Source organism: Semicossyphus pulcher, unplaced genomic scaffold (genome assembly GCF_022749685.1).
Source record: "Semicossyphus pulcher isolate SPU_LCO1_2020_fin unplaced genomic scaffold, fSemPul1.0.p SCAF_1, whole genome shotgun sequence".
NCBI classification, from domain to species: Eukaryota; Metazoa; Chordata; class Actinopteri; order Labriformes; family Labridae; genus Semicossyphus; species Semicossyphus pulcher.
Window position 1 is genome coordinate 35,602,324 of NW_027211603.1, and position 13,380 is coordinate 35,615,703.

At 43.2% G+C, this 13,380-nt stretch overlaps 1 protein-coding gene across 1 annotated transcript in view; it reads left to right on the forward strand.

Moving 5' to 3' along the window:
• Positions 1 to 13,380, forward strand: part of il16 (interleukin 16) — a 119,180-nt gene that overhangs the window by 37,419 nt on the left and 68,381 nt on the right. Inside the window, exon 7 of the mRNA XM_069661528.1 lies at positions 12,334 to 12,436. Coding sequence (XP_069517629.1) covers positions 12,334 to 12,436 — 103 coding nt within the window. The remainder of the gene's footprint in view (positions 1 to 12,333; positions 12,437 to 13,380) is intronic.

The window sequence follows — 13,380 nt, forward strand, 5'->3', positions numbered from 1 at the left end:
AAGAAATCCATATTTCAGATTTACCATTCATAAGCCGCTCCATCACACACGACCCATGTTTCAAAAACCCTACCATAGCTACAGCTCTGACAGCCTGGTGGAAATTTCACCAAATTACTAAAACCACATTCTAACCCACCAAACACACTCCCATCTGGAACAACCCTGACTTCTTAATGAACAAAAAACCACTAAAAATCATATCATGGGTCAGTAAAGGTATCACGCACCTCAACCACATCTTCCATAACAACACCTTGGTCTCATTACCTCACTTGGTCCAGAAGTACAGCATTGGGGAAAAACACTTTACTACCAGATCAAATCCTCTATTCAAGCTAAAATCAACATTAAATCGTGCAACTTAGACCTTCCCTCGCTAACATCAGACCTGATTAACCTGATCACCAACAGAAAAAAATACTATCCAAAATTTACACGTTAATTTCCACATCCGATTTAACACTGTCCCATCAACAAAATGGGAGTAAGACCTTCAAATCAACCCCGATTCCGACTTCTGGACCCAAATATGCAAAAACATCTTCTCGGTATCCACTAACAAAAGCATACAACTTATTCAATACAAAATTATTCACAGAGTATACTACACAAGGAAAAGAATGTTTAAAATGGGTTTTATAGATTCAGAAATTTGTCAGCACTGCACAAAGAACACCATAGACAGTTATATGCATGCCACATGGGATTGCACACCAATTAAACAATTCTGGCAGGATATCACTGACAACCTTTCTCCTCTCTTGGGCTGCCACATCCCGCTCTCCCCTCAACTCTGCTTACTGGGCGACATATCTAATATCAACCTAAATAACACATCTACCAGAATACTCTCGATAGCCCTAACCATCGCCAAGAAAACTATCCTCATGAACTGGAAAAAAGGATCAAAATCAATATTATACTCTGGAAAAATCTACTAATCAATTACATATCAATGGAAAAATTATCTTCCTCCATCAAAAATCAAACCACTGAATTTGACATCACCTGGAATCCATTCATTATCACCTTTGATTGCTAACTGCCATACCGACCTCGTTCACCGCCTCGTTTTGCCTGTCCGCCATTCACAATAGACATGCACACCATCATTCATCCCCACAAATGGTTACATACACACTTCAAACAACTATCTAACTAACTTCTATGTACACAAAAGGTCTATTTCTCTCAAATGTTGTTCACAAATTTGTCTAAATCTCTGTTAGTGAGCACTTCTCCTTTGCCGAGGTAATCCATCCACCTCACAGGTGTGACATATCAAGATGCTGATAAGACAGCATGATTATTGCACAGGTGTGGCACATGCTCGTTGTCCTCATCAGGGTCTCGACCTGACTGCAGTTCGTTGTTGTAACCGACTTGAGTGGGCAAATGCTCTCATTCGATGGCATCTGGCACTTTGGAGAGGTGTTTCTTTTCACAGATGAATCCTGGTTTTCACTGTACAGGGCAGATGGCAGACAGCGTGTGCGGCGTCGTGTGGGTGAGCGGTTTGCTGATGTCGAGTTGTAAAACACGTGGCCCATGGTGGCGGTGGGGTTATGGTATGGGCAGGCGTATGTTATGGACAACGAACACAGGTGCATTTTATTGAATGCACAGAGATACCGTGACGAGATCCGGAGGCCCATTGTGCCATTCATCCACGACCATCACCTCATGTTGCAGCATGATAATGCACGGCCCCATGTTGCAAGGATCTGTACACAATTCCTGGAAGCTGAAAACATCCCAGTTCTTGCATGGCCAGCATACTCACCAAACATGTTACCCATTGAGCATGTTTGGGATGCTCTGGATCGGCGTATACGACAGCGTGTTCCAGTTCCTGCCAATATCCAGCAACTTTGCACAGCCATTGAAGAGGAGTGGACCAACATTCCACAGGCCACAATCAACAACCTGATCAACTCTATGCGAAGGAGATGTGTTGCACTGCGTGAGGCAAATGGTGGTCACACCAGATACTGACTGGTTTTCTGACCCCCCCAGACCCCCCCAATACAGTAAAACTGCACCTTTTAGAGTGGCCTTTTATTGTGGCCAGCCTAAGGCACACCTGTGCAATAATCATGCTGTCTAATCAGCATCTCGATATGCCACACCTATGAGGTGGATGGATTATCTCGGCAAAGGAGAAGTGCTCACTAACACATATTTAGACAAATTTGTGAACAATATTTGAGAGAAATAGGCCTTAGATCTTTGCCTAGAAAAAGTCTTCGATCTTTGAGTTCAGCTCACGAAAAATGGGAGCTAAAACAAAAGTGTTGCGTTTATATTTTTGTTCAGTGTATGTTATATATATATCTTCAGCTTAATCAAATTTTTTTTATTTTTTTTATTTTTTTATTATTTAATTTGGTTTAATTTTTTTTTCCTCCTCTTTTTTTCTTCTCCTTTTACTTAAGTCAAGTTTATTGTTGCAATAATATTTTTTTTCATCAATAAGGCCTTTTCTTATTAGTATTATTACCACCATTATTGTGTTTTGTTTTTGTTTGCCTCCCAATTTCCCTGTAATGTACTGGTGAGTTATTATAGTTATAATTAATTGTTATCATTATCATTATTATCATTATTATGAATACCTTCATGATTAGTTATTCATAATAATTAATAGTATTACTATTATTATTTATTTGTATTATTATTTTGATAATTGGTTATATGTTTGCTTTTTTATTTATTTATTTTTGACTTAGTTGTAATTGTCACTCATGCTCTAAACTGCTTGTAAACTATCACTTTTACCTTATTAGTAATGATTACTTTACATTATTATTTTATTTTTAAATCAATAAGATTGTTATTATTATTATTATTACCACCATTATTATGTTTTATTGTAATTATTATTTTTTTTAAATTTAATTTTATTGTATTCTTTTATTTATCTTTTCTTTTCTGTCGCCCAATCTCCCTCTCATCTACTAATGATTTATTATTATTATAATTAATTACTATTATTATTATTATTATTATTATGATTATTATTGTTATTGGGTGATGTCTTATATGCTGGTTAGCTTTTTCACGTATTTTCAAGGTCAAATTCAAATTTTATTTGTATAGCGCCAAATCATAACCAGAGTTATCTCAACACACTTTACAAAAAGAGCAGGTCTAGACCGACTCTTTGTTATGTTATTTAAAGAGAGGCCCAACATGAATCACCTTGAGTAGCACTTAGCAATATTCGGCACATTGGCAAGGAAAAACTTCCTTTTAACAGGCAGAAACTTCGAGCAGAACCAGACTCATGTTGAACAGACATCTGCCTCGACTGGATGGGCCGAAAATCGGATAAAAGGAGATGCAGGATAGAGACAGGCAAAGAGAGCAACAACAACATATGTTCTTGTTACAACAACAACAACATATGTCCTTATTACATGAACAACAACAAGTAATACATACTTATGGTTACAATGCCAATAATAGTGGTATACTAGTGTGAAAATTTGCGAAACAATAAATTAGCGCTAGAATCAGAGTAATGATGAAGGCTGTAGTAATCGTAATTGTAACAGTTGAAGTCAACAGGTATACTATTAGCATTAGCAGCAACAATAAAAATACTATGGGGAAGACTGATGTAAGTAGTTGTCGCAGTCGAGCAGGTCCACAGCAGCAGGTGGTCTGCAGCAACGATCCCCAGGAACCTTCAAGACAAGGGAGCACAAGAACTCCCGGGAAGATATATGGTTAGTATTGTTATTGGGACCAGAAGATACAGAGTTAATGAGCTGCATTAATATGACAGAGAGACACAGAGGGAGAGAGAGAGGAGCTTGGTGTGTCAGATCCCCCCGGCAGTCTAAACCTATAGCAGCATAGCTATGGGCTAGTCCAAGCCTGAGCCAGCCCTAACTATAAGCTTTATCAAAGAGGAAAGTTTTAAGTCTACTCTTAAAAGAAGAGAGGGTGTCTGCCTCCCGGACCTTGACTGGTAGATTGTTCCAGAGGAGGGGGGCCTGGTAATTGAAGGCTCTACCTCCCACACTACTCGAGCAGAACCAGACTCATGTTGAACAGCCATCTGCCTCGACTGGATGGGCCGAAAATGGGATAGAAGGAGATGCAGGATAGAGACAGGCAAACGATCTGATATCAGATTATCATATTGATTTACTCTCCTTAACTGAGACTTGGCTGTGTCAGGAAGAATATGTCAGCTTAAATGAATCCACTCCTCCCAGTCATCTTAATACTCATATTCCTCGAGACACTGGTCAAGGTGGTGGAGTGGCAGCTATCTTCAGTTCCAGTCTTCTAATCAACCCTTAATCAAAACTTAGTTTCAGCTCTTTTGAAAGCCTTGTTCTGAGTTTTTCACACCCAGCTTGAAAACTTTACAGCCTGTTTTATTTGTGATAGTATACCGCCCTCCTGGCGCATACTCTGATTTTCTAACTGAATTCTCAGAGTTTTTATCAGATTTAGTCCTGATTTCAGATAAAATAATTATTGTAGGGGACTTCAATATTCATGTAGATGTTGATAATGATAGTCTGAACATGGCATTTATGTCCCTTTTGGACTCTATTGGTTTCACTCAAAGTGTAAATCAGCCTACTCACCGCTTTAACCACACCCTCGACCTTGTTCTAGCTTATGGCCTTGAAACCGAAAACTTAATTGTCTTCCCACAAAATCCTCTTTTATCAGATCACTATTTAGTAACATTCGATGTCCTATTGAAGGACTACTCTTCAGTTAACAAAAATGTACTCACAAAATGTTTGTCTGAGGGCTGTAGCTAAATTTAAGGAAACAATTCCAGCTGCTTTTAATTCTTTACCACATCTGTTTACTACAGAAAGCTCTTATGCTAATGTTAGTCCCTCTCAGCTTGATCAGTTTGTTGATAGTACTGCAGGTTTGCCGAGAAGTACTCTAGAATCGATTGCGGCTAACTCCATGGTATGACGCAGAAACTCGTGACTTGAAGCAAATGTTGTGTAAATTTGAAAGAATATGGCGATCCACCAAAACAGAAGAGTCTCGTTTGCTCTGGCAAAATAGTCTTAATAAATACAGGAAGGCCCTACGGCATGCTCGAGGTGTCTACTACTCCTCTCTCATAGAAGAAAATAAAAACAATCCCAGGTACCTTTTCAGCACTGTAGCCAGGCTGACAGAGAGTCACAGCTCCACTGAGCCAAGTATTCCTATAGGCCTCAGCAGTGATGATTTCATGAGCTTCTTTAATGACAAAATCCTAAAGATTAGAGACAAAATTTGTAACCTCCTGCCGTTAACTGGTGAAGATGTATCTTTGGAAACTGCTCAAAAACCTGATGTTTACCTTGACTGTTTTTCTCCAATTGACCTTCCTGAGGCTTTCAAAAGAGCTGAAACTAAGTTTTGGTCTAGGGTTGATTAGAAGACTAGAACTGAAGATAGCTGCCACTCCACCACCTCGACCAGTGTCTCGAGGAATATGAGTATTAAGATGACTGGGAGGAGCGGATTCATTTGAGCTAACATATTCTTCCTGACACAGCCAAGTCTCAGTTAAGGAGAGTAAATCAATATGATAATCTGATATCAGATCGTTCACTAATAGAGCTTTAGATGACAGGGATCTGATATGTAACAGACCACATTTAATTCTCATATTTTTTGGCATAACTTCAGTTGTTGTTTTAATTTCTATTACATTTTTTTGATTTTCCATCCATCCATCCATTCCATCCATTATCCTCCGCTTATCCGGGGCCGGGTCGCGGTGGCAGCCTACTCAGCAAGGTGACCCAAGCGTCCCTTTCCCAAGCAACATTTTCCAGTTCCTCCTGGGGGATTCCGAGGCGTTCCCAGGCCAGACAGGATATATAATCCCTCCAGCGAGCTCTGGGTCTGCCCCGGGGTCTCCTCCCAGTTGGACGTGCCCGGAAAACCTCAAAAGGGAGACGCCCAGGAGGCATCCTAACCAAGCTTTTTGCTAAGTGCCTTTCATAGGCTCTCCTTTTAACACATATAAATTGTCTTGTTTTATCTTTCTTCTCTGTAGCACTTTGAGATTCCCTAAATATAAAGAGCAAAACAAATAGAATTTATTATAATTATTATTATACATGCCCAAACCACCTCAACTGGCTCCTTTCGACGCGAAGGAGAAGCGGCTCTACTCCGAGCTCCCCCCGGATCTCCGAGCTCCTGACCCTATCTCTAAGGCTGAGTCCAGACACCCTCCGAAGGATGGAAGGATTTCGGCCGCTTGTATCCGCGATCTCATTCTATCGTTCACTACCCAAAGCTTGTGACCATAGGTGAGGTTGGAACATAGATCGACTGGTAAATCGAAAGCTTTGCCTTCAGGCTCAGCTCCCTCTTCACCACCACAGTCTGGTACAACGCCTGCATTACTGCTGATGCTGCACCCAGGTCGGAATCCGCATTGTTCCTCCTGTATCCGAGGTTCGACAATCGGCCGGAGCCTCCTTTCAAGCATCCTGGAATAAACTTTACCCGGGAGGCTGAGTAGTGTTATACCCCCTTTTTAAAAATGGGAACCACCACCCCGGTCTGCCATTCCACAGGTACTGTCCCAGACCTCCACGCGACATTGAAGAGGCGTGCCAGCCACGACAGCCCAACAATGTCCAGAGCCTTTAGCATCTCAAGGCGAATCTCATCTACACCTGGAGAGGAGCTTCTTGACTACCTCAGCGACCTCCGCCACGGATATAAATAAGGCTTCCCCTAGAGCTTCAGACTCTGCCTCCTCATCAGAGGACGTTTTGGCTGGGTTCAGGAGTTCAAGTGTTCCTTCCACCGCTCGACAATATCCTCAGTCCGGGTCAGCAGTTCTCCCCCCCTGCTAAAAACAGCTTGAGCCAATCCCTGCTACCCCTTCCTGAGTCGTCCAACGGTTTGCCAGAACTTCTTTGAGGCCAACTGAAAGTCCTTCTCCATAGCCTCCCCGAAATCCTCCCACACCCGGGTTTTTGCTTCCGCAACCACAGAAGCTGCAGCCCTTCTGGCCACTCTGTACCCGTCTGCTGCCTCTGGAGACCCCTGGGCTAACCAAGACTGAAAGGCCTCCTTCTTCAGCCTGACGGCTTCCCTGTGTCCATCAACAGGTTCTTAGGTTGCCACCACGACAGGCACCGACAGCCTTTTGGCCACAACTCCTTGTAGCCGCTTCCACAATGGAGGCTTTGAACACGGCCCATTCGGATTCCATGTCCCCAACCTCCCCCAGGATGCAAGAGAAATTCTTCCGGAGGTGGGAGTTGAAGACCGCGCGGTCTCCGCCAGACGTTCCCAGTTCACCCTCACTACACGTTTAGGTTTGCCAGGTCTGTCCCACAGCCTCCCCAGGTGGTGATCAGTTGACAGCTCTGCTCCTCTCTTCACCTGCGTGTCCAAAACATGCGGCCGCACATCTGATGAAACGACCACAAAGTCGATCATTGATCTATGGTCTAGGATGCTCTGGTACCAGGTACACTTATGAGCAACCCTATGTTCAAATATAGTGTTTGTTATGGCCAATCCATGATGAGCACAGAAGTCCAATAACAAAACACCAATCAGAGTTCAGATCGGGCAGGCCGTTCCTCCCAATCACCCCCCTCCAGGTTTCTCCATCATTGCCCACACGAGCGTTAAAGTCCCCCAGTAGAACTATGGAGTCCCCAGATGGGATCCCTTCCAGGACCCCACCCAGTGACTCCAAGAAGGCCGCGTACTCTGAACTGCTGTTCGGTGCATAGGCACAAACAACAGTCAGAGCCTTCCTCTCCGCAACTTGCAGTCGCAGAGAGGCGACCCTCTCGTTCACCGGGGAAAACTCCAACACAGCGGCGCTCAGCCGGGGGCTTATGAGTATCCCCACACCTGCCCGACGCCTCTCACCCTGGGCAACTCCGGAAAAGGCGAGAGTCCAGCCCCTCTCCAGGATATTGGTTCCAGAGCCAGAGCTGTGCGTGGAGGCTCCTTCCCCACCAGAGAGGTGACATTCCACGTGCCAACAACCAGTCTATGCTGCCGGGGATCAGCACGCCAAGGCCCCCGTCTTTGCCTGCTGCCCGGTTAGCATTGCACCCGACCCCTATGCCTATCCTTGCAGGTGGTGGGCCCACAAGGCGGCGGCTCCACGTTGCTAATTCAGGGCTGAGCCTGGCCGGGCTCCATGGACAAAAGCCTGGCCACCAGACGCTCGCCAACAAGCATCCCCCCTGGTCTGGCTCCAGGAGGTAGCCCCGGTCTCCCTGATCCGGGCGAGGTAGCTGTTTTACGTTGTTACCTCTTCATAGGGGTTTTTGAACCGCTCTTAGTCTGGTCCCTCCCCTGGGACCAATTTGCCTTGGGAGACCCTACCAGGGGCTAGTGCCCCTGACAACACAGCTCCCAGGTTCACAGGGACACGCAAACCCCTCCACCACGTTGAGGTGGCGATTCATGGATTCATTGATTTACTCCTTTTTTATTTAAGTTTGAATCAACTGTAATAACAGGCCTGGGTTGGGGGGCAGACACAGTCTCTATAACATTAACATTGTGGCTGGGAAACTGCTCACAGGGAAGCTCAGAGGAGTGTGTAGGACAACAGCACCGGCTACTGGCCCTGGGGGCTTGCTGCTGACTACAGCAGCTAGCGATGCTTGGTTTTCCAAGGTGCGGAGCCGCGTCTCTAATTCCGTGATCCTCGCCTCCATAGGTCCAAAAATACTACATTTAATACAAGTACCCTTATCCGTAAAGGAGGTCGAGGTAGAGCTTAACATCTGACACACCGAACAGGGCAGATCAGGAGAGCAAGAGGGAGAAGGAGAAGCCATTTCAATGGATTAAGCAAGGGATCATCTGTCAAATGCATGCAAGGTGCAACATCCAGTTGCCTTCCCTAGATGCATGAATGATCTCTGTCATATCAAGTTAGGACATCCAGAAAGCTGAAAGTTTCGGAGGAAGTACACTTGAAACAGCTCTTTGGTGTGGTTGAATAAGGCTTTCTCAAAAAGTTTAGTGAGTGAAGCCTGACAGACATCATCATGGAAGATGGCAATGCTCCTTAGGACTTTTTCCAGGCCACAAACCTCTGCTGGATGTTCGTCCTTTAGCCACAGAAGGAAGCCTTTCCAAGCAAACCGCATCAATGCTTCATACACAAGCTTGTGCAGCCTGACAGCTCTGTTGTACTTTCTGCCATCAATCACACCAGCTGCCGACCCTTCAGCAATTACTCCAGACTCCACACAGAGGATAGTTCTGTAGCAGGAGCATTGATTGTTGGCAGGTAGATTACAGTGTCCTGGACCACGGTGACATCATTGCGGACCTGGATGTTAAATCCAGTCCAGCTGCTCACGGTCTGAGCTTCTGAGGCAGATATGCGACAAAGCACCCAGGCAAGGTTCTTTGCCTTTGCATTTTGGACCTGTGTGGTAGTGTCAGTATCTACACTTGGGGTGTGTTTGCTGGTAATGGTATGTTGTCCTTTGACAGCTCCATTTTCTGCAGACACATTGCTGTGTCAATCTCTTCAACCTGAGGACAACCTTTATTAATGTTTTAGTTGCCTTAGGTTCAAGATTACATCACTGTTAATCTGACGTTGGCTGTTTCTTTGCTTTTTGCAAATCATGCAACGGCACAAATAGGGGAAAACAAGAAAATGTAAAAAAAAAAATATGAAAAGCTGCTCCTGGAGAAAGGCTATCATATTTTATTTTACTTATAATGACCCTATAGACAATTTAGGATAGGTAAGGTTTTGCCCACTCGGATAGTACCGATATCTTGTCTGGCCCATGGACTACGGGTCCCTCCCCCTCTCACTCCGTGGCTCACTCGGTGCTGCCTCCAAAGCCCTCCCCGCAGGGGAGGCTATCATGCGCGCGCAGGCTAGTAACCACAGCAACTGAAAGAGCCAGATATACACAAATGTAAAATGACAACAACCGCAGCATCACTTTTAAATCCTTTCAGGTCCCGTAGCTCTCTCCAACTCAGAAATGCCGTTACAGTGTTTACTCTTGTTTCATTTTCGTCTCGGTCCAACTCTTTCATTTAAGCTTGCTTTTTTTCATTTCTCTTCTTCGGTTTAACGCTCTTTGTAGCGTAAGCCATAGTTGGCAGTGGGGGGATGGGCAGTTTTTTCATTCCTGGTGGTTGTTTTTAAGCCTCCGTGGACACAAACAGGCTGACGCTGCGCACACTGAAGAAATTGAGCTTGACCGTGTGAGCATGCTTGGAGGAGTGGTAAGATCACAGACAATGAAATACACACACTAACTCACCGGGATATCAAATGTTTGCAGTTCTAAGAATCTATAAGTGAAGTCGCAGCTCCTTGAAGTGAAAACGTTTTATTATCAATCTCTAGCTTTGGTTTACTCAAGATCCCCTGCACCACGCACATGCAGACAAACTGAAAACCAAGATTGTTTATATATAAGAAGATCGTTAGTCCTTGTTTTTTTTTTCATGCGCACTAAGGCAGAGAGTAAAAACCAAAGACTCCTGCAGCCAGTAAGTTCCGGATCAGCAGACTCAAGGACTATCCGCAAGAGGAAATGTAACTAAAACAATCACTACAGTCATTAAAATTTCCATATCTGTGAATGTTAGCCTCAGACCAACACAAAGAAGCTGTTCTGCTGTTAAATACACCGGCAAGTTAAGTGTGTATTTTAGTTAGCTACGACCGCTTCACTTGTCAATCTTTACTGCACAGTCTCTTGCCATTGCAAGATGGCAGCGCCTATCGCAGGGGCTATTTTAGCATCACTTTTGTACAATGGGAGCAGATGGAGATGCATTGTCCATCTATATATACAGTCATTGATATAGATGGACATGACAGCTCCCTTAAAGTGAAGCTAAAACATTTCGAGCGCCCCCTGCTGACTGGCTGCAGTATAGGTCATAAAGCCTGCCTCCTCCATGTTAACAGATAGGACACGGGTCAAACTATAAAATCAAAATACACAGGAAATATTTTTTTTCTCAAACATGGTTTCTGTCATTATAGCTAGTTATTATCATGGTGGTTTACGTCTAGGTTTAAGTTTTCATTTCATTATTTGATGCTGTCAAAATGATGATTGACAGCTCTGTTGACAAATATGGCTCCTGCAGTCAATCAGTTCCGGGTGAGCAGAGTGGAGGACGAACGGCGAGAGGAAACTTAACAAAAACAATCACTACATTCATTGAAGTTTCCATATCTGTGAACGTAAACCTCAGACCAATTCAAAATAGCTGTTCTGCTGTGAAACACGCCGGCGTGCGGGATCCTTGCTGCTTTTTCGGTAAGTAAAGTTTTGGTAAAGTGCGTTTTGGTTAGCGGAAGGGGCTACATCACCATCGCAAGATGGCAGCGCCTATCGCGGGTGCTATTTTGGCATCACTTTCGTACAATGGGAGCAGATGGAGACGAGTCGTTCATCTTTATATACAGTCATTGGTAAAAACCATAGACTGTATCAACCTCATTTAAAGGGACAGTAACATTATATTTCTCTAGGGTCCAACTACCGTGCTTACAACAGCATAAGCAAGTATCTAGACAGGAGGGAACAACGTCAGTGAGTGCCAACAAACAGCTTCTAGTGTGATCATACACAGGTGCCGACAGGCAGTGCACAGAGGCAATGGACAGGGTGTTTAATTTCATCATCATCAACTAAAACAACAAATGTCCATACTGGAAAATCTGGAATATAAGATGCAGTCTCTTTTGGGGGGGGTATCCCAGAGGGAAAACGGGTTTCTATGGTGATTTATTAATGAATATATGTATATAAAATATTATAACACGATTTCAATTTATTTTAACATTCAAAACCCACAAATTTCAGCCTACCATCTGTTTTCACCATGTCGATGAAATGTTTGCAATCCTGCTAGCTACCAGGTGCGGTAGCTGGCAGTAGCTGGTTGCCTACAGAAAGGTTGATTCGGGTGGCGGCTGCAATGGTGACAGTGCATGTCAGTGACGAAGTGTAAGCAACAAGTTAGTTTTCCACGCTTAAAACAGCAAGGAAAACAGCACTGCGGCACATTATAAATATGTAGGAAACTGTTTCATGTGGAGATGTGAGGTCACCACTTCACAGTCGGATAGCACCATCATCTATGTAAAATACTGTAACACAATAACAAACCTCTCTCTGTATTTTATTCTGGTATATTGGTGGTACCGGTATATAGGATGCAGCCCACTTTTAAGATGAAAAATGTTTTTATTTAAAGAGCCTCTTATTATATTATACAGAATTTTACATTAAGTCTCTTTGTGTACATTAGACACAATTGTGACCATGTACGTGTGTTTCTTTGTGTGTGTAGTTGCCCATCCCAGAGGTGAATGAGGACAGATGCTGGGGAACAGAGAAGACTGAGCAGAGCCCACCAGGAGAGGACAGTGATAGGGCGCGTTCCAATTCAACAAGTGTGTATCAAACCATTTTCATTAAATTTCAATACATTTTCCCTTTAGCTAATATTTGGAACTGTTAATATGCGATCTAATACAGTCTGGTGTTTACATACGCCAGCACATTTAATCATAACAGCTTTGTCACTAAGCAAAAGTGATGAATACATCATCCTCATCGTACGTCTTCCTCAAGGATTCACAGCACTGAGCCTTTTAGCAGTATCTCTTTGGCACTTAGATCAGCTCCCTGGAGATAAAGATCTATTATCTGTTTAGCGCTGTATTTACTGTGATTTTGTTTTACTTTTAATTAGATTACAGCAGTTTCCAACAACTTACAAGAGGGAGGGCATGAAAGACAGCAGCAGAATAATTTGTTGTCATGGTACAAATTTTCCTTTGATTCATTGATTCAAAAACAAAAACTACTTTTCTGCAACCCTGTGAATTTGCAACCAGTTTAGGCCTATTTATTCTGATTTAGAGTTTAATGTTGCATTTTAATCCATTTGACCTTTTAAATAAAATTATATTAACATGATCATTTTAATAGATATAAAACATATATTATATATAAAATATGACCATTTAACAGAGGTCAAATTTAGAAAAAGATCATGGTTTTGGCTAAATGAATAATCTCATTCCCTTTCATTGTAACTACTGATCTGTCATCCTTATGGAGAAGCGTCAACCTTTAATTCCACTGCATTTTACTTTGGGAGTAAATAGGTCAGATTTGGTGGCTTATCAGTTCAGAATGGCAGCTAAAGCTTTTAAAGTCAGTAGTAATGACAGATGATGAGAGGAGAGAGAGGATGATGAGAAAATTGTTTCTAATGTGCTTATTGTCCCAAGGGAAGTGTAAGGCCAGGGATTTATATCCTTTTAGCACTGGGAAGCCACACCGCATATAGGAAATGTGGTCCTAATTGAGTGAAGAGGTTTGCTTGCAG